This window comes from Nelusetta ayraudi, unplaced genomic scaffold (assembly GCF_046127955.1).
Source record: "Nelusetta ayraudi isolate G7.1 ecotype Tasmania unplaced genomic scaffold, CSIRO-AGI_Nayr_v1 ptg000048l, whole genome shotgun sequence".
Taxonomy (NCBI): Eukaryota; Metazoa; Chordata; class Actinopteri; order Tetraodontiformes; family Monacanthidae; genus Nelusetta; species Nelusetta ayraudi.
The window spans coordinates 12,957,447-12,978,214 of NW_027466098.1; the positions used below are offsets into that span (position 1 = coordinate 12,957,447).

At 43.2% G+C, this 20,768-nt stretch overlaps 2 protein-coding genes across 4 annotated transcripts; both read left to right on the top strand.

The window, feature by feature from the left end:
* Positions 1 to 95: 95 nt before the first annotated feature.
* Positions 96 to 11,275, top strand: LOC142895424 (scaffold protein ILK). The gene is made up of 13 exons (XM_076036452.1): positions 96 to 258; positions 1,307 to 1,572; positions 5,926 to 6,091; positions 7,074 to 7,169; positions 7,253 to 7,349; positions 7,449 to 7,532; positions 7,684 to 7,769; positions 7,899 to 8,008; positions 8,239 to 8,363; positions 8,540 to 8,661; positions 8,792 to 8,891; positions 9,590 to 9,720; positions 9,832 to 11,275. Exons 2-13 carry the CDS (start codon positions 1,484 to 1,486, stop codon positions 9,979 to 9,981), a joined length of 1,356 nt encoding a protein of 451 aa, XP_075892567.1. The 5' UTR covers positions 96 to 258; positions 1,307 to 1,483; the 3' UTR covers positions 9,982 to 11,275.
* Positions 11,276 to 11,805: 530 nt separating this feature from the next.
* Positions 11,806 to 19,873, top strand: apbb1 (amyloid beta (A4) precursor protein-binding, family B, member 1 (Fe65)). 3 transcript variants are annotated; one of them, XM_076036447.1, is made up of 14 exons: positions 11,806 to 11,959; positions 12,564 to 13,202; positions 13,806 to 14,011; positions 14,085 to 14,144; positions 14,334 to 14,413; positions 14,510 to 14,576; positions 14,880 to 15,026; positions 15,226 to 15,359; positions 15,872 to 15,986; positions 16,106 to 16,187; positions 16,285 to 16,365; positions 16,520 to 16,635; positions 16,803 to 16,979; positions 17,116 to 19,873. In XM_076036447.1, exons 2-14 carry the CDS (start codon positions 12,584 to 12,586, stop codon positions 17,269 to 17,271), a joined length of 2,040 nt encoding a protein of 679 aa, XP_075892562.1. In that variant the 5' UTR covers positions 11,806 to 11,959; positions 12,564 to 12,583; the 3' UTR covers positions 17,272 to 19,873. The 3 variants fall into 3 exon arrangements, with proteins under 3 accessions (XP_075892562.1, XP_075892565.1, XP_075892563.1); XM_076036450.1 differs by having other exon boundaries at positions 15,226 to 15,353; XM_076036448.1 differs by lacking the exon at positions 11,806 to 11,959 and adding an exon at positions 11,992 to 12,174.
* Positions 19,874 to 20,768: the final 895 nt, after the last annotated feature.

Sequence of the window (20,768 nt, forward strand, 5' to 3'; positions counted from 1 at the left end):
CATCGGACCAATTACCTGGACAGAAGAAAAACTGCGCCCTGAGGGGCTGAATATACTGTATGTCTACTTCCTGCAGTTCTCCCTTTTTTCGCAGGGGGGCGGAGCAATGTCTTCCTCCCCTCAACGTTAGCACGTACACTGAGGGTGTGGACGTCCCACTGCTTTCAATCTACTGGAGATAACAACGCCGCTACTAAGTTCTCCTTTGGCCAACTACGTTGTACGACATTGCGCTGGCATACTCACATACATAGGTAAGTTTGTCGTGAAGCTTGGCGACCGTTTGACCAGTTCCATCTACTATAGTGTGGTTTTATTCATGATTACCTCAGTCAAAGCTGCGTCAATTCAGGGGGGAAAAAAGCAGTCCTGTGGAAGGTAGCTAAACGGTTAGCTCGTTAGCCAAACATGCCTGTGTTTCATTCGACCAGCTGAATGATGCGGGTTTGTTGGTGTAGCTCTATTAAGGTTTTTGTTTCAGTTTATAGACAGTGATGTTAAAGCGATAAACTACCGCGAAGAGATTACGGTCCAGTAGCACGGCCAACATTTGCTCCCCTGATGTTGGCCATATAGCACTGTTGCTATCGTTAATGAGACCGCTGTAATGACAGAAGCATTCCTGGGAATGTCGTTGGGACACTGGTTTCTTCTTACTAAAAAAAGAAGAAGAAAAAAAAAAAAAAACTTTCTGCTTGATTTGAAGCTGCAGTGATATAGCAGTTATGCTGAACCGCAGCTATAACCGTGTTATGACTCAACTATGCTTTTTCAGCTTCACATTTTTTTCTAACCATGTACTCTTCTAAAAAAAAAAAAAAAGAAAGAAAGAAAGAAAGAAAAGAGGCAAAAATATTCTACTGTCACTGCTCGCCACAACGTTTTGTAATTCGTGGTTTTCAAAGTTGGAAAGCCTGCAGTAAAGTCTTTGTGGTGTGTGAGCAGATTGAGACTGTTGCTAAAACATGTAGAAACAGATTCAGAAGATCACACCTTTTATTGCCTGTTCTGTTTGTTCATTGGTGCAAAACCTTACATTTCTGAGTGTGTTATGACTTTCCTGAAAAATTAATTGGAGTCCTTAACCAATTCCATTAAATATAAAGTGTAACATCTAGGACAAGAATGTGTATGTTTCCTGTTGCAGGTAACATTTAACAGCAAAGAGTTGACTGACGGTGTCCACAATTACATTTCAACTCACTATCAATGCAAGTGAGATTTCCCAGCCCTTCTGCTTGTGTGGAACGGAGAAAGTTTGACTAATCTTCACATTTTCTCTTTTCCAATTCCATTTTCAGGCTAGTGAGAGTTGCTTCGCAGCTCTGATCTCATCCGTCACCCCCCCCCACCCCCAAATGAGGAGCTGATGCTGGCCAGAACCGAACTGAAACCCTCAAGCTGCCTCCATCGTATACTCCAGTTTATTTACAAATTTGCTCAGAGAGGTGCGCCATAACAGGAGAAGTGAGCAGCGGCCGAAATGGACGATATCTTCACCCAATGCCGGGAAGGCAATGCAGTAGCTGTGCGATTATGGTTGGACAATACGGAGAATGACCTCAATCAAGGGTGAGCCGTGGTTTATCCATCTGTTAAAATCTTACCTTCATCCAAAATGTACAATTTATCACATCTTTATTAATGAAGAGTCATTCAATGGTGCTTTTTGAGCACCCGTATTAGCTCTGCATCTGGATCCAGAATCAACAAATGATGATTAATGTGTGGCAGATAATGGTATTAAAATGTAAAGTTGATGTCACTTCCTCTTTATTTCCTCAGTTTAGACTTGTATGATCGCGCCCCACTTGTCATCTACGGAAATGGGCCGCACGTTTTTTGTCGTCCCGGGAGAGATTGTGGCCTGGGATTGAACTCCTCTCCTTGTGGCTGCATATTTATGTCATTAGGATGACAAGATAATCACTCTTCGGTCTGATCTGACATGTTTACAATACAAAATATGACACTAAGGGCCACAGAGCATCGCTCAAGCGCTTCCTTCCGTATGTGTTCGTTGGCGCTCAACAGTAAAAAGCAGAACTTGGCCATTCCGTAGCAATGACCAACAAGAAAATTTGTTATTTTGGTCTATGCTTCAGCTGCAAGTGTTTTCAGCGCAAGCTTAAAATAGGAAAGTCATCTTCTTGTGTAATTCCCTTCAAATCCAATTGTTTTTGGTAACAGTTGAAGCCTGCTTGGCTTGAGCAAGTCATTTTAAATACATGCACCCATTCAAGCACAAGCACAGCCCATGACCTGCCCATTAGCTGATTACATGCCAGGTTCTCCTTTCCAGTTGATGTATGTCTCCTATTGGGTGAGCCACACTGGTTTGTTTTTTTCCCCCTATTCAGCTCCACAGTGATCAGGGTGAATCAGGAAATCACACGTTATCGTAGCCCATCAGTAGTACGTCCTCCATGATGATGTGCACTGTGTTTACACTGACGTGTCACCCACACTAGGAGTAGTTGTGGAATGCTGAATGTCCTTACAAGGAATAACACATAGGCCTCAAGGGAACCATCCACCACCCCACAAATACCAAGAGAGTGGGAGGAGATTAAAAAGGGACTGGAACAGAGAACCGTGTGTGTGTGTGTGTGTGTGTGTGTGTGTGTGTGTGTGTGTGTGTGTGTGTGTGTGTGTGTGTGTGTGTGTGTGTGTGTGTGTGTGTGTGTGTGTGTGTGTGTGTGTGTGTTATAGCAGAGCTCATCACCTCCCCCACGTCTGCTTATTTGTTTCCGGTATTTTAGAATTTGTCTCCCAGTGGTATTAGATAGTTCCACTCGTTTCCCCTCAACATTTCCTCCAAGTTGAGAGGACTGAATGGTAACGTTGGCAGGAATGTGCAGGATTGCTCCTCAGTGTTTTTTTTGGTTTTTTTTACATAGTCATTCCCAGTAGGGCCTTAGTAGGGAGTGAGAGGGAATGAAGTGGATTGGAACGGTTTTAGACATTTTGTTTTCAAATGAAGAGCTTCTTTTGGGTGACAGGGTCTTAATTCCTGCATGGACACATTGCTGTTTTGTTTACAAATCTTGCATTACTAACACAAAATAACCACAGTCAAGCGCTGTTACTCTAAATTTAAGAAAGGTAAAGGCCTGGATAGATGAATGGCATTTCAAGCCAGGCAATACAGTAAATGTGCTTGATTTGCTGACTACTTGCCTTCAGTTTAATTAGAACACTTCACTCTTTGCTGCGGTTAGCAATTCATTACTCTCCAGAGTTGCATAAGCAGACAGTGGCCGCTCTCCCATGCCTGCAGTATCCTGCTTATCGCATATCCAAATCAGTCTTCTTAGATCTTCAGTTTTATTAATATTCAGGCGCTGCTCAGCATCAATAAATCCAAATATTTTGTGGCTGTTTGGAGTCAGAGAAGAAACATATTATGCCAAGAGATCAAATGTGACATTATCTCGCACTTTGTGCCGAAACATGGGAATTCATATTTATTTTGATGCTTAATTTTCCATCTCATTTGATACAGCCAGTCTATCCTCCCCTCATGCCTGCTATATAAACGGGTGGTGATGTCAGGGCAGAGAAAGCGTGCAGACAGGGGCTCTTCCTTGGGCTTTCCCATCTGCCAAACTGAGCACTGTTGGCAGGTGGAAGTGCCTGAAATAAATGGCTGCAGCCACTGAGGAGGGGGCGAGCAGTAGCATTCAAGTGCCGGCGGGGTTATGGTGGATAAAGTGAGCTTAAGGCCCAAACCTCTTTAATATAAAGGAGTGCAGAGTGACTCTTGCTCCAGCTAAAGGAAAAGACGGTCCTTTTTCTTTAACCCATGCCTATTGCCTAATGTGTGTTGCTGCATCACAAAATGAGTCACGCCAACCAAATTCTGCAGCTGCTTGTGCAAATAGACCTGGTTGATTGCTCGGACAGGAGACACTGTATAGAGTCAGAGCGCCAAACGTCAAGTTGATCTAAGCCTAATCCAGAGCTGTGGTGTTATTTCACTGCGCTTTTTCCAGTTTTAACATATTTGCCAAACAGCTTTATAAAGGTTTCTCATTAGAGTGAACTCCTTTTAGCCTGAATGACGGTAATGTCTGTACTTCCTCTTTCCAAAAGACCAGGCAGAAAACTGCTGGTGGTGGTGACTCTCAACGCTGGCTCCATCGTAGCTTGAAGCCAAATAGCCTCGTAGCATTTGGCCTTTTTGCTCTCAGAGGAAATTGCACACGGAGCAGATGTGTTGCTGGTGCAACAGGTCGCCCAGATACACAGCTCGATGTGTGTGTGTGTGTGTGTGTGTGTGTGTGTGTGTGTGTGTGTGTGTGTGTGTGTGTGTGTGTGTGTGTGTGTGTGTGTGTGTGTATGTGTGACTGAGGGTCTCTGTGCGGCCGCTCTTAAACAGAATTGCATGCAGCAGGGCGTGTGCATACAGGCCGGCGATGTGAAGTCTGGCGCGGGCTTCAGATTCCTGCTCGTTTATAATACGCTCTCAGTCCTCCCATCGCATTATTCCCTTGTCTGCCCACTCGTGGAGCGAGTGCGTCGTTCATCATCTGCAGCATTACGCCCAAAAGAGAGAGGCTTTATGGAAAGTAATGCCGCTCATAAATACTGCCTGCATCTCTAGTGGAACTGGGAGGGAGGGGCAGACATGAATTAGAGGATAATTGAGAATTCTGGTGCGAGTGGACGACAAAACACACACACACAGGAGCCAGAATGTGTATTTTAGTGTTGTTTGTATGCGGCGTTGATTAAAGAAGTCTACAGGGAATGTTCAGCCTTCTTTTGCGCTTCTTCCGATAGATTCCCTCAACCCCCCGCCCCCGCCCCGTCCCCGGCTTTTGCAAACGTTATCTTTTTCTGCGAGGATGTACAGCATCCGTCACCCTGCCATGTAATAGATGCCGCCGCCCATTGTGTCCAACGTGTGTCAGCTGCCAGTGTCGTTTAGGCAGGGAGGAATGATGCGCACCTTGTCTGAGCGCCATCGACTTCCTGTTGGGGAGGAAGGGCACGTATGAGTGAACTTCCCCGAGAACAGGATGGCACAGCGCTCAAGAGGCTGGCTCGTCTGGACGCTGCTAACGTGACAGTCCTAAATTCGACAAGGTCGCTGTGCTCGTTTAGTTTTGACACGCTGGCTGAAGATATCTGGCACTGGGGTCAGTGTGGTTAGTCGTCTGTGGTTTGCGAGACTGCTTTCGTGTTTGTTCGAGCACCACAGGTAGAGAACGATACTGGAGAGAGACGTTTGCTTTACGATGTCAGTTCTCTGTGCAACACCGTATTGTGAATGGCAAATTTGTCAACGTTGAATCAGTTATTCTCTAAATAAGTTTCAGCTGAACACATTTCTTCGAGAAAGTATTTTGTTTTCCTAACAAAACACACATGACAAAGTGTGGTATCAATGTCATACAAACTTTAATAACTGAGGAACGAATTCTCAACAAAATCCCTGATAAAATGGAAATGTTTTGTGTTGCACAGAAATTTATTTTTTGATTGTCAGATGATTATAAATTAAATTGCTGTCAGCCTCTGTTTTTTATGACCCCTGGAGCCATTTTACCTGTCTTGCTGTTGTTCCAAGTCAAAGGATTGTCAGCTCTTTCCAAAGTTGCTGGTCGGTCTGTTTGTTTAGGAAACTTTTATGTCTTGCAGCTGACCTGTTCGACCTCTGCGCAGTCATTTCAAAGCACATTGTGAAGTTGTCACCCCCACAATGAAGTTTGGCATATTTAAGACGTTCATTTCCATTTTCCAGGCCAGCGTGCTTTTTATTTGTTTTCCATCATTTATGTGCAGCTATAGAAGCTGATGTCATTTTTAAAAAAAAAAAACCTTGGTTTGAATTCAGTCTGTTGTCAGCTGCTAGATTTTTCCTCGTCTGGTCGAGATGTTAAATGTTTTTTTTTTATGTGTGTGATTACTGTTTTGCAGAGATGACCACGGCTTCAGCCCCCTCCACTGGGCCTGCAGGGAGGGCCGCTCCAACGTGGTGGACATGCTCATCATGAGAGGGGCGCGCATCAACGTCATGAACCGAGGCGACGATACACCTCTGCACCTGGCCGCCAGCCACGGACATCGGGACATTGTGGGAAAGGTGGGGTTTTGTCTGCACACCTGAGTCTTGTTTCATTTGACATTAATTGCGAAAACAGAACCAGCTCAAGTCTCGCTCAAAAATTCTCATTTTCTCCAACCCTGTCTTCATCACGAATATGATACAAAAAGAAGATTGGACGTTACTTGTTATTTCTGTTGCGAGTACGTGACAATGCTGCTGTTTTGTATAATCTTTATGCGCAATTGTTTTGCAACAAACATGCAGTGTTAGAAATTGAGTGTAAACCTAACCCAAGACTGTTTGCTTCATAAACACAGACAGGATATTATGAAACTCTGTATGATGTCATTTGATTTGCAGTTTTAAAACAGTGGGCTTGTCTGTTCTTGCAGTTCAACCATCAGTAAAGTTAAAATGAAGGGAGGTAACTTTTTTCACTTGAAATAAATATGATTATGCAATACACTTAATTGTGCAGCTTGTATAAAGTCTTCAAAACAACTTAGAATTGAAAGTACTCAATTTGGTAATAAAACACCCACCCACTGCCTTTGCCTATTAACTGATGTTGATAAGCAACTTTTATCCACCAAATCTAATGAAAGGTCTTTCTTGAAATGCAAATTGCATGAAGTTATTTCTTTCAAAGAATTTGGGTAATTGTTCATTTGTTACATGCTAAGACAGAAAATAAAATTCAGGTCTCCTTCATTAAAGATGCATCACATGGTTTCACTGTTTTGTTTTTTTTCTTGCTTGTTTACTGACATGCTTACTCTTGGAGATGTGTTGTGTTGTGGACATGTAACTATGACAAAATGTTTTTGTGCTGATGGGTGCCTGATTCAGAATTGCTGCAGGGCAGAATTAATAATAGGCATGTCCCAATACCTCTGCTATGTTTCAAAAGCCAGGATAGAACCTCCTGATTTTAGTCGGCAGCATTAACATTCATCCCTGTATACAACCCAAACAGGCCCTTTTTAAAATGTAATCCATTGTTTTGGCTTCTCTGCAGTTGATCCAGTTTAAAGCAGACACCAGTGCAGCTAATGAACACGGAAACACGCCACTCCATTATGCCTGCTTCTGGGGCCAAGACCAAGTGGCTGAGGTTTGTGCTCCCCCTTGTGGATACAAGTTGTCACGCTCAGTCTCTGTGTTACAATGTCATTCTGATTTCCAATTTTCCTTCAGGATCTTGTAACTAATGGGGCTCAGGTGAGCATCTGTAACAAATATGGGGAAACCCCCCTGGACAAAGGCAAACCTCACCTGCGTGAACTCCTCCGAGGTATATTGACTTAGATTAGAATGCCATATTTTGTGATTAAAAGTAGTTTTGATGGTCAGTTTTATACAAATTCTTCTTCCCAATTCACCCAAATCACAGATAAGGCTGAAAAAATGGGACAAAACCTGACAAAAATCCCTTTCAAGGACACATTTTGGAAGGGCACCACTAGAACTCGACCACGTAAGTCTGTTTAATAATTTCATAGCTGAGCAATGTTTTTTTTAATTCCGGCAAAGTACTGCGTCAAACTTTTTTTTATATCTAGATTTTGAATTTGTTTGAATTTCCACTTCTCTGCTTGTTTTCCGCTAATTCGTCCTGTGTGTTTTAGGCAATGGTACTTTGAATAAACACGCAGGCATTGACTTCAAACAGCTCTCCCTGCTGGCCAAATTAAATGAGAACCATTCTGGAGAGGTACTTTGCATATTTTGTAATACACTTTCACTGTAGAGCTGCTCATGATTGTTTGTTTTTTTTGTCTCATGTCATCAGGTTTTTTTTTAATTAATAATATTTTGTTATTTATTTTTCCCTCATTGTAAGTTGTGGCAAGGGCGCTGGCAGGGAAACGATATCGTTGCTAAGGAGCTGAGAGTCCGGGACTGGACCACTAGGAAAACCCGGGACTTCAACGAGGAGTATCCTAAACTCAGGTAATTATTGACTCCGCGCATTCTCTCCAGCTCTCATGTCTTCTGTCCTGTCGGGTCACCATTTCCGTGTTTGCATTGCGTTGAGGCAAAGTTTATATATTATTTCTTTTCGTTGCATCTCACACAAATTGTCTGTTTCTGTCAAATCCACTGTGGGTTTGCATCTTTTTCGTGTGTCTCTCTTCCCCGTCCTTCCCTCCCCTGCCCACCTCCCTTGGGCTCCATCCCAGGATATTTTCCCATCCGAATGTCCTCCCTGTTTTGGGAGCGTGTCTGTCTCCTGCCCCTCACCCTGTCATCATCACACACTGGATGCCTTACGGCTCCCTCTACAACGTTCTGCATGAAGGCACCAGTGAGTACTTTCACTCTGGTCACAAAACCCGTATTTCTGACCAATTTTGTTGTTTTAAAGGGATTTGTGTGTCACACCTCATGTTGTTGTCACACTTTGGAACTCCATAATAATGTTGCCCGGGCTGTGTGTCATTATCCTCACCTGTTCAAACGTCTCTGTTGTCATGTTGTCAGACTTTGTTGTGGACCAGACGCAAGCGGTGAAGTTTGCTCTGGACATTGCATGTGGAATGGCCTTCTTACACACACTTGAACCAATGATCCCGCGCCACTATCTCAACAGCAAGAGTGTGATGGTAAGAATCTAACATAGATATCTGCACCCACAGGACCTAAATGATCTAATAAATCTATGAAAAATATTTTTTTTTCGCATGAAAACAGAAAAGTGCAGAATAAGTTAAAGTCTTCCTTTTGTGACCACAGATTGATGAAGATATGACAGCCAGAATCAGCATGGCAGACGTCAAGTTCTCTTTCCAGTGCCCGGGCAGAATGTACTCGCCGGCGTGGGTTGCCCCCGAGGGTAGGCATCACTCACACAGCCCGCATCCACAGTGGCAGCTGCAGTCAGTGGAGTTCCACTCTGACTGATGCTTGCACTGAACTTCAGACAGCTCCAGGAAACAGATGTAATCTACAGATGACTTCTGACAGTGTCACAGTAAAAGCCATGGAGACAGAGCATCAGAACTGGCTCAGAGGATGTGAAAATAACCAGGGAAGCTTTTCAGCAGCAGAGGCAACAAAAGACTGTTTGCTGTGTTTAAAAATAAAGCTAGCGTCTGCGAGGATAAACAAGATTTTCTTTGCTTTTGGCTATAAAAGCGGCCATATGGTAGACTTGCACTTCCTGCTTGGATAAATCTCTGCTGTGGTTGTGATTATTATCACTAAAACATTTGCATGACCTTTAAAGTAATCAGTAAAGTCATTGAAGTTAATTGCTGATGTTGTCTACTTGTGTTTCTGTGGCTGAATAGATGGGGGCCTCACCACTAACTGGCTGATAAGAATTTTGATATTTTAAATTCAGATCGTAGGCATAGGTCGAAACATCTGCCATGTAATTAGGTTGACCAGTGCTCAGCCTGGGCTCTTACAGTGTTAAGATTGGAACCTATACGCAAAAGTGACTTTTCCTGGTTGAAGTTTTATCTGCAAAAAAAAAGAAAAGTAAAATACCTCCCTATAAATGAATTCATTGTATCACGCTCATCTCAGCCCTGCAGAAGAAACCGGAAGAGATCAACCGTCGGTCATCAGACATGTGGAGCTTTGCCATCCTGTTGTGGGAGTTGGTGACCAGAGAGGTTCCATTTGCCGACCTGTCCAATATGGAAATTGGCATGAAGGTTGGCTGCCCCCCACAACACCCCCTTTTTGACTCATCCAATTACATTTAAAGCCTGCTGGAATTGCTTTTCAATTGCACCTTACCTTGTCTTGCCTGCGTGTTCTTTCAGGTTGCCCTGGAGGGCTTGAGGCCCACCATCCCACCTGGAATATCGCCACATATTTGCAAGCTTATGAAGATATGCATGAACGAAGACCCAGCGAAGAGGCCTAAATTTGATATGATTGTGCCAATTTTGGAAAAAATGCAGGACAAATAAAAAAAACAAATCCTTCCGTGCCCTCCTGTTCTGAACCAGATACGACAAATGGTGGTGTGGTGCTTACCAGTATTGCCTTAAAATCTTACTCTGCTGCTGCATTCAAGGCCACTGTAGCTTCAGCTTCTGAAAGAAATTCAGCAGCAGCCACATCTTTTATATATATATTTTATTTTTTTTTTAATTGTGATATCAGATTCTTATTTGTGTCTTTGTGTCACTGATTTGCCGTCTACACCCTGGAACTACGCGGATAAGTACAATCTTCTCATTTCTCGACTGAATAACCTGTGGATGTCGGCATGGACAGTCTGCGTTGCTTTGCTGAATGTCAGGCTGCGTCGCGCATTTGCTCACCTGCCATCCCTGCCTGGTAGGAACAATGTGGGTTGACATTAATCAACAGGCTTGGCTTCAGTGGAATAAAGTTGATAGCCTCCACAGAACTGTATGTGGTTGACCCAGCATGACAGATGACAGAAGCTAAGCATTTAAACAAACAAAAACTGCGTGTACATGAATGTCACTGGGAGTACCTTGCCGGGGCAGTGATGCACCTTGCAGCTTTACTCGAGTGTAGAACTTGACCTGTTGTGAGAATTTTTACAGCCTGCTGACAAGAGTGTAACACTGGCCATAAAAACATTCTTTACCTGACATACAAATGATTGATGCCATTTTGAGAGAATTTAAAAATTAAAAAAAAAAAGTGCATCGCAAGGTTGACAATTATACTATGCACAGTATTACTCAAGTTGTGATGTAATCCAGTTCTATCATCATGTCTTCAATGTGGTCTTTATTTTTAATGTGCTCTGTTGATATCTCTGTTCAAGGAAATTGCTGTTTTAAGATGGCTCTGTGATTCTGCCCAATTCAAGTTTTGTTATAATTTTTTTTTTCCTTTTGCGTAAGCCAACATGTAAATGGACGAGTACTGGAACTCAGACAGTTATGTATTTGTGGGTTTTATAGGTACTGTTGTCTATGTTCAGCATGGGGGCTGCTTTTCCTTACAGCTTCATGGCAGCGTCACAAACTGCTGCCAGCAAACCTTTTGCAAGACAATAAGAGGGATTGTTCACGTCCTGCACTCCACCATTGTTTTACTTTTCATTAATAGTTCTTTGATAACTATTGACTTTATATTTGTGTTGTGTTTTATGTTGTCCAAGTCTTTCCTTTTATAACGTGCCTCCACCAGCTTGCTTGTGCTCAAACTGTCTGAAGCCAAAATCAAGAATGACATAAATGTATGTATTTATATATAAGTATATTAAAGAGGACAAATATGTGGAAATTGAGCATTTTTGATACTTTCATTACATGACTGGCAGTGTTAATCTGACATACTACATAATTATAAAGGGATAACAAATGAGGAACATTGATATTTTCCCACTGCTCACACTTTATAGAATCAAAAACTTGGATTCTGAACAACACTCATGAAAATAAATGTACTTTCTTCTAGGCAGTGTTTTAAGTTTAATTTGTTTTCATTTCATTTTAAAAGCCAAGCTTCGAAAAATGTACATATCTGACTAAATAGTTAATGTCTGAAATATTTCTCGGTTCCACAAGTGATCCAATCAAGATAATTTAAGGACGTTCTGATGATACTGATGCCACACCGCTGTTTTAATGACAGCATTCCGGAAGCTCTGCCTTAAAAAATAATAATAATAATAATAATAATCAGAACAATGTCTAATACAGTCGTAAAGCTTTCACCCCCACCTAAAATTGTATTACAATACTAACCCTCTCCTACTCTTTCCTGCTGGGTGGTAGCTGGAGACGAGTGGTGGCAGTGTGACGTTAATCCGTGACGCAGGTTCGCCCTCCATCAATAGTCGAGCCCACTGACAGAAAACAGCACTCAGAAACGAAGCGAGCTCTCACGATTCATGGAAATATGTAGCCGAAGTAGCTCGCACCGTTTAATATTTCGACGACAGGCGACCTGGGGGAGTTGGTAAGTATTTATCTTGGTATTTGCTTGGTGAATATCTGCCGCAGTGGTTGGAATGATTTCCCAGTTCGGGAACGTTAGCCAGCTAGCCGAGGAGCTAACGTTAGCCTAGCCAAAATGACGACGAGATGATGGCGGATGAAGCCCGTTATTTCCAGCTGCTGTGTTGGCATCCATATATTGTGCCTCTGCTCGACAGACCGAATCATAGCGAGCAGGTAATATTGTATTTCGATGATTGCCGGTGTACTGCTTAGTGTCTAAAAGGCGAACGTCGTGCAGTTGAATGCAAGGTGACTATTGAAGTACGTTTCACATTCGGTTGAAGCAGCAACCAGTGAAAGTATCCGCAGTAAGCGCCAACCCGGCAGGTACCAGCAAGAAACAGACTTCAGCTAAATTTGCGCGACCCCAATTTAGCATTTTCGTCACCTTTTAGTGCTACCGTAAACCTTTTACCTGAATATACTGTATGTATTTGTAGTTAGTATGTGCAGTATAGTTTGAAGCAGTCTTGTCTTTAACGGCGAACACCAAATGAGTAATTACTAGCTAGCCTGCTTGCTGCCATGAAATTAAATGTCCACCGCTTCTGTTCTCGCCACAGCACTTTGATGGGAAGTTACCATGGGTGGGCATGATGACGAAGACATGGCATATGTTGTGAACAAACAAAAACAAGATGAGGAGCTTAAGAACAAGCTGAACGAGAGCAGCCACTGGTGCGACCAAGACACCACTGGCAACAATGCCAAGTGGGTCAAGGAAGGCCAGAACCAGCTGCGGAAAGTGACGGAGAACCAGCAAGACCAGGACCACAACTGCAACATCAGCCAGAATGGGAACAAGGAGGACTTCCCACATCAGACCAACACTCAGGATGAACAGCAGGGTAAAGAGGAGCAGACCAAATCTCCCAAAAATGCTATGACCCCTGCTCTCAGTCAGGAGGAGTCCAAGAACATCCTGAATGAGCCACTGCTCATCGACACCCTGGAGTCCACCGAGGAAAAAGACAAGGAGGCCGAGGAAGATCGCAAGGAGAAGGAATCCGACGGAAATGAAGATACAGCGGGAGTGGCGGAACAGCAGAGTAACGCTGAGTCCCAGAGAGAGGGAAGTGTCCTGGGGAGGAATGCCTGCCTCCTCTTCTCCAACCTGAATGGGTCACCGGTTGATGAGGAGGCCAGCTGGCCCTCTGTGTCTCAGGACAACACAGCTGACAGCTCTCCAAACGACAACAGAGGTAAACACAAGTACAAAGACTTTATGGTTGGTCGCATTGGGCAGCTACATAAACCTCTGCAGGTTGATGTCAGAGATGATACATAGACAAAAATCATTACAAAACAATATAATGATAATATGAATATAATATTAATCCATAAAATTGAAAATATCAAACATAATGACCTAATTGTCAAACTGAAGACCCTAAAAGGAATTTATAAGCTGGTGCTCGCTTATCAGTATTCAAACCTGAAGGCTGATAACCAAAAACAAATCACATTATAATACTATCAAACAACTTGTTTCTTAATTTCACTTTTGGAAAATATTATAATTGTTGAAAAAGACTGTAACCTTCTGCACCTTTAAACAAGTAATATTCTTAAATCTGTTTATATGTAAAACTGTGATGATGTTATGAGAACGTTTGTTCTATCTGTTAATGAGCGTCGTGAACGCAGAGTGTTTGTCAATTCTTTTTTTCTCATTTTGATAGATTTGGTTGAATTTATTAGGATTTGGCAGGATGCATTAAACAGCTGTGCAGGTATCTTTCTACATTGTCACAGTGCTTCAAGCCTGAACTGTTTCCTCCTTCCCCTGTCTCTCCTGTCCCCAGAGTCCTTCTGGGATTCCAACGCCTTTGAGACAGACACAGACCTGCCTTCAGGATGGATGAGAGTGCGAGACACATCTGGCACCTACTACTGGCATATCCCCACCGGTACCACGCAGTGGGAGCCTCCGTCACCTCTCGGCAAAGTCGGCAGCTCCATGATGTCCTCTTCCATGTCCCTGGAGACGACTCCCTGCGAGGAGCCCGAGGTGAGGTTCGCCACGCTGGTTCGCTGAGATCGAAGGGCACGCAGACACTTATCTGCACTGTTCAACTTTCCAGGAATCATGGGCTCAACTCTCTGGCACCGATGAAGGCACCAGCGAAGGGGAACTGTGGAGGGTGAGTGTTGGGGAAAGCAATTGAGGCTCCTCAGAATGAAGATGAGTGTAATGCTTCAGTTTTAGCGACATGTTTAAAGCAAGTTTAATCACCCATAGTGTATTAACTTTTGTAAGTGTACTTGTTTAACATCTGCCGGCTGCAATACAAAGACTCTTCATCGAATCACTTCATCTTCCATGTATTTAGGAAGAGGCTGAGGTTGCATCTGATCAAAGCTTGAAGGAGTTTGAAGGGGCAACTCTTCGTTACGCCTCCATCAACCTGAAGTACGTTTTGCTGAAGCCCATTAAAAATCATTTCGCTTTTGATTGACTCTGAATTTGTTTTTAATGGTCTGCGTCTGCTTTGCTCGACTATCACAGTTACAACTGCTCTCTGTCAGAAGACGAACAGAAGGCTGCTCCAATGTGTATGGACATAGAGACCAAGGTAATGTGCTGGATGATGAGCTGAATTTTTGTTCATAAAAGCAAAGAAATTCCGTCAGGATTGAGCCATTGGTTCTTTTCAATCAATAAACCAGGAAATTGTATCTTGGATTTCATAAAACTCTCGAGCAAAATATTCCTTACTGCTTGTGTACCAATTCCCTTCAGGAATGAATTGACTCTAACACTGATTTGGAAGTCTAATGGGAAGGAGACGACGAACAGCCTCCTCCGCCCCGTCTTTACATCCCCAGCACTCGTCCTGCGTGTCAATGTTGTGTTTTGTTTTCCTCTCTGCTGGCAGTGTTTCGCCGTGCGCTCCCTGGGCTGGGTGGAGATGTCAGAGGAAGACATGGCTCCTGGCAAGAGCAGCGTCGCTGTCAACAACTGCATCAGGCAGCTGTCTTACCACAAACACAACCTTCATGACACTGCCGGTATCTGGGGAGAGGTGAGACGAAAAGCCTCTGTGTCTTGCAACTCCCATAAACCTCCGAGCGTTGTTTTCAGTTGCGCAGACGCCACGACATCAATGCTTTCCGCCCTTTAAGTTCTTAATCACCACGGAGGCCTGTGGCAGAGCGCGATTACATATTCATTGCAGCATTAAGGCTAAAAACAAATGAAGCTGAGCTTGTGTGTCGCGACAGGGCAAAGACATGCTGATGGTCCTGGAGAACGACACCATGAACTTGATTGACCCTCTGGGCCAAACTCTGCTCCACGCTCAGCCCATTGGCAGCATCCGTGTGTGGGGTGTTGGCAGAGACAACGGCAGGTCAGTGTCCGAGCACCCAGGTCCAAATTGGGACGGGGCTCCAACCCGGTTCGCTCCTCAGTGCGATTAGAGAAGTGACAGACGGCCCTCTGTTGCTAATTGGAGAATTGGAGTCGTCCTCGATCGCTGTGCATGTAGCGACTGATGTGTCGCCCTCCTTTTCTTTCTTTCTTTTTTTTTTGCGTGACTCAGAGGTTTGGCATTCTTTGGCGTCTGTCCTGACAAGCACAACCCTCTCTTGCATGAGCGTGTTTGTTGTACGCTGCTGCCCTCTCCTGGATAGTTAGGAACATTGCAGACAAAAGAATGCCGCTTCCTGTGTGACTTCTAACATTTTCTCTTTTCCTTTCATGCTGCGTACTCTGTCTTGAACAGGGAAAGGTATCTATTATGAACTTTTTACATTTTGTTGCTGTTGAATTTTTCACTGTCTTGACATTACACGAATGTGACCAGCGAGTGAGTGCTGCAGAATACAAGAATATAAAAATATGACCCTTGTTGAATTTCACCCTCAGGGATTTTGCTTATGTGGCTCGTGACAACTTGACCCAAGTTCTGAAGTGTCACGTTTTCCGTTGCGACTCACCCGCCAAGAACATAGCAACCAGTTTACATGAAATGTGTTCAAAGGTCAGTTGCTACCGGATTAGCAGTTGTTGTCATGCTTTTTTCTCAATAGTTTATAATCAACAAAACATTTTCTACACGAAACGTAAATGCACTTTTATCCTTTATGTTGTGGTCTGCAGATAATGATGGAGAGGAAGGCATCGAAGCGAGGCCTGTGCAGGCTCAACTCTGACTTTGGCAGTGCTGTTGTACCTGTTGAAGGTAATGCAAAGGATTGTTAAAATCCCCCATAATATTGTTTATTGATGACTAAAGAGATTTTGAAATTCATCTTGGATTGTTTCCTCTGTCTTTGTAGAATTCCCTGTTCCAAAAAATGAGAACTTTCAGCACTTCCATGTGTATTACCTTGGATGCGAGAATGTGGCAAAACCAGTTGGTAAGAAGCTGATACTGACAGTTAATACATGAATCACCCAGCCGTTGTTCCCCTTTAATGTTATGTAGGAGACTGTTGTTGTGCCCTGTGACCAAGGTTGGAATTTATTACAATGAAGGTCGCTGATCGGTGTCACATGACTCTGTCTTCTTAGGGATGGATGTGATCAATGATGCATTGGAGGCGGCGGTGAACGCTAAAGATAAGAGTGAGTGGACTCCTGTGTCTGTGAACGTGGCTCCAGCTACACTCACCATCCTTTCCAAACAGGTAAGAGCAGCTGCGCTTCACTGGGACTTCCTGTCCTCCTTATGTGAACATAAATCCATATAAAAAAAAAATGCATCCAGATTAATTTCTGACTATATTTATTTATTTTAACTTGTTTGAGATTAACGTGACCTTACAGCTCTTTTCCTTTCTGTGTCCGACCGCAGGATGAGGAGGTGCTGTCAGAGTGTCGGGTGCGCTTCCTGTCTTTCATGGGCGTGGGCAAAGACGTGCAGACCTTTGCTTTCATCATGGCAGAGGGGCCGCGGGATTTCTCCTGCCACATGTTTTGGTGCGAGCCCAACGCTGCCAGTCTGAGTGAGGCCGTGCAGGCGGCCTGCATGGTGAGTCCCGACCGAGCTCAAACCAAAACCATCTGCGTTTTTTTTTTATTTTTTAAATCCACTTGTGTTTTTAATTCTGTCGCAGCCCAGACCAGAATGTCAATCTGTTGTCGATCCCTTTTCCTTCTTCTTTTAGCTTCGCTACCAGAAATGTTTGGACGCGCGTCCGCCCAGCCTGGCCTCCTGCCTGCCGACCCCGCCCGCCGACTCGGTGGCCCGCCGGGTCAAGAAGGGGGTGCAGAGTCTGCTGGGCAGCTTTAAGAGCTACCGGTCAGGCTCCCAGTCCCCGTGAGTCCAAGTCCAGATGATCCACAGTCCATTAAACACACACGAGCTCCGTCACCACAGACCCTCGTCCGTCTCACTCCTCCTCCGTTCACCCCTCCACCACAGTCTCCGCCTGAACTATCTCCCACTTGTCCGTTCACCTCTACACTGCGTGGGGTAGTTTGTGGGCAAAGTTGATGAAAAGAAAGAGAGAATTTGAATGGCTTTTACGTTGACTTGCGATTTTAAAGTGGATGAGAGCTCTCATCTCTCTTTCCGTCAACCTGATTCTGATGAGTCGTGAGCAGTTTTTGTTTTCTTACCAGATTAAATGCTATGAATGTTGCTTATGGATGTAATATGATTTACATGCAGACGCTAGACTTGCTCCAGAAGGATGCTTATTACTCCTTACTTACTACATAGTCATGACCCTTCCAAATGTATCATCTCTCGGACTCCCCGTTTTTTTCTACTTTATGAACGTACTGTAACAGGTTGTTGGAAGTCGGCGTCAAATATCCTCGTGTTGATTTTCTAAAAGCGTCATTGAATCTCGTTCTCTCACCTTAGGATGTCACGCAAACACCGCGGGTGTCCAGGTAGTTACGCCACGTAGTCGTACGTCCTCAACCCCACCAGAACAATGTATTTTAGTCTTCCAAAGAAACTCTACGGTCATCTGTCGCATAGTGAGCAAAACACTGTGTTCTCCTTCATACATCCTGCATGAACATTTGCAAGTTCAGTGCTTGTGTGCAATAATCAAATATACCTTGTGTGGCGTGCGGTGATGTGTTCACTTTTACCCAGGAGACTGGACACATTGTGAGTGTGAGGCTGAAGGAACAACAAAGCCATGGTAGTAAACGAACAACAACGACAAAAAAAAAAAAAAAAAAAATCACTTTTGTGTGATAGAGATTTAGTAATAAGATCAACAATGTTTGGGGTTAAAGTGCAGCCCCGTCATCACCCACGAGTCCTGCAGAGCACTGGAGAAACTGGCCACAAGCTGCATGTTTTGATAGCTTAGACTTCCTGCCCTTCTGCTCAGCCATTTATTCAGAGGGTTTTTTTCTCCAGAGAGGCAAGTATGGCGCCCCCATCTGCCCAAAAAGGGTTTAGACACCTTAGAGAAAAATTATCCGCGGCAAAATGATGAATGATTAAAAAAAAAAAAAAATCACTGTTGGCCTAAACAATTTCTGAATGTATTTGAAATCAATCTATTTGATCGGTAGAAGATGAATCATTAAGTATGTGCCCCGCCCCCTAGCTCCTCCCCACCCCTGTCCCCTTTAAAAGCGGCAGGAAAAACCCTGGAAAAAAAAACAAAAAAGAAAAACACTCATGTAAATTCTTTGCGTTGCTTCGCGGTGAGAGGAAGCTGGAGTCGATGTATTGTGTGGTGTTTCATAGGCATGTCGCTCTAGTTCGTGTTAGTGCTAATCATAAGCTAGCAGTAGAAAGATAGACTTCCTGTCAGCTCCCTCACGCTAAAGAGATGAGAGCGGGTTAACGTCTGTTATTTAATGTCTGTGCATATGAGCAAAAACCCAGAGATTCCCTCTCCTGGTTTACACTTCCCTCCTTTCCTTGGCCACATGTTGGTGTGTGTGTGTGCGTGCGTGTGTGCGTGGCACCGGCCACCTCCACTTAATGTATTTTTTATTGTTTCCACACACTACAATGTACACAATTAAAGATAGTTTTCACATATGTTAGATTTACTTTTTTATAATGAAAAAAAAAACAAACACTAATTAGCAAAGTAGTATTTTATCTATATGTGTGTGTGTGTGTCAGTGATCCATACTGTATGTAGCAGTAATATAAAGGATGCAGTTTGTAAGATTTTTTTTTAATCTCTGCAAACTTTATTTGACCATGATGTCTGAATCACTGGTGAATATTCTCAGGCTGAGTGACTCCAATTTAAAAATTTCAAATTAAAAGACAAGCATATTAAGTGTATCTTACAAATTGAAGATATTAATTCATTCTTGTTTCTAATCATAATTCTTAATATTGTGTTTTTATGATCGTAACGTAAAAAACACTAAAGTGCTGCACACTGACTACACTCCTGTCTGAAGAGTCACGACTTGCTCAGTGAACAATCGGGTTTCACTTTTTAGACAAATTAATGTTTTACTTTGCTAAAGCCGAACTTTAGTCTCGCAGTCATTAAAAAGTTTAACCCAGTTTGAGACTTGGATTTGCACTGTGAGACAGAGTTGGAGAAAAGATTCAACTATAATGGAGTCTGTCCTGTTGTGACCTCACTGAAATGGAGGGAAAAAAGAAAGTGGTGCTTTTTAACTGACGCTAAAAAAGAATCCTACCAACTGCCTCTTTCTGTATGTATGATATTCCACTAATGAGAAGTAAGAGTCATATTACTGCCTTGTCACTAATGTGTCACTTGGAAATATTTAGCTTTTTTTTTTCTTTCCCTCCCACGTTTTAAAGTCTAAAGTTTGCTGTGTCAAAGTCGATGGTTTCACTAAAGCCAGTTGGGTCGGAGAGCATTAGCAGATTAATTTATTTATTTTCATGTAAATTAGGTGTATAAAAATGTATGTATATAAAAGGCACTGCACAATAAATGTGATCATATCGTATCTTTTTTGTGTTTGTGGTCTTTTAGTACCTGCATTTGAGTGTTTATCTTTATAGCCAGAAAATGCTTTCTTCTTTTTAGGAACATCTGCATAATTTTTCTATTCTGTCTATGAATTCCTGCTCAGTCCATTTAAATGTAAAACAAGCTTCATGCAGCCTGTCTGTGCTCTTTGTATGCTGCCCTTACTGCCCCCTGCTGGTGAACATCCCGTTGTTTCCCACAGAGATGGCTTTTTCAGATGAAAGGTGCACATCAAGTGGAATGCACACACAGACACACACACACACGGTCACTGAGTTCTATGTCAAACAGAGAGACATTAGAGCAGTGACACAGACACAGATCAGCTGCTGTGATCACCACCTTTTCCAGAAATGTTGTGACGTCTTTTTTATCTACATTGTCTTCTGCAGTCGCCCTGTTGCATCATTCCTGCTAAAAACGAGTGCGTTTGTGTTACCAAACAATCAAGCTGTATTTCACAGGCTTGCACCTCAGTTGGGCCAGAGTAACGTGTTTGAGTTTCTACCATCGCTATGATGTGTCCCACCTCTTATTGCACTCTGCTGCCACTAGCACACCTGCATCGCGGCACTTGCTCAAATGGAATGCAACCAAACACAACAGCCCTGCGACGAAACTCAATGATTGAAGTTGTTGCATCGCTTTGTTGCTTCACAAAGGACGCATTGTCTCCTTTTGGTCTCACTTTTCTTCTTTATTTGTTTTCTAGCGCCACAATGGAGTTTGTTGAAAATAGCAAAAACACAAAAGGCAAATCCTGTTATTCCTGGAAAGACATTATTGTTCTCTTGTAGTGTTGTCATACCAGGCAGACTGGTTATAACTAGATTAGGGCCAGTTTAAAGGGTAAAAAAAAGAGTAAGAAACCT

Coding starts and splice junctions, on each gene's coding strand:
- apbb1 (XM_076036447.1), top strand. CDS start 12,584: ATGGGTGGGCATGATGACGAAGACATGGCATATGTTGTGAACAAACAA. Junction 14,577..14,879: donor GTATGGACATAGAGACCAAG/GTAATGTGCTGG, acceptor CTCTGCTGGCAG/TGTTTCGCCGTGCGCTCCCT. Junction 16,980..17,115: donor CCGTGCAGGCGGCCTGCATG/GTGAGTCCCGAC, acceptor TTCTTCTTTTAG/CTTCGCTACCAGAAATGTTT.
- LOC142895424 (XM_076036452.1), top strand. CDS start 1,484: ATGGACGATATCTTCACCCAATGCCGGGAAGGCAATGCAGTAGCTGTG. Junction 7,533..7,683: donor CACCACTAGAACTCGACCAC/GTAAGTCTGTTT, acceptor TGTGTGTTTTAG/GCAATGGTACTTTGAATAAA. Junction 7,770..7,898: donor ATGAGAACCATTCTGGAGAG/GTACTTTGCATA, acceptor CCTCATTGTAAG/TTGTGGCAAGGGCGCTGGCA.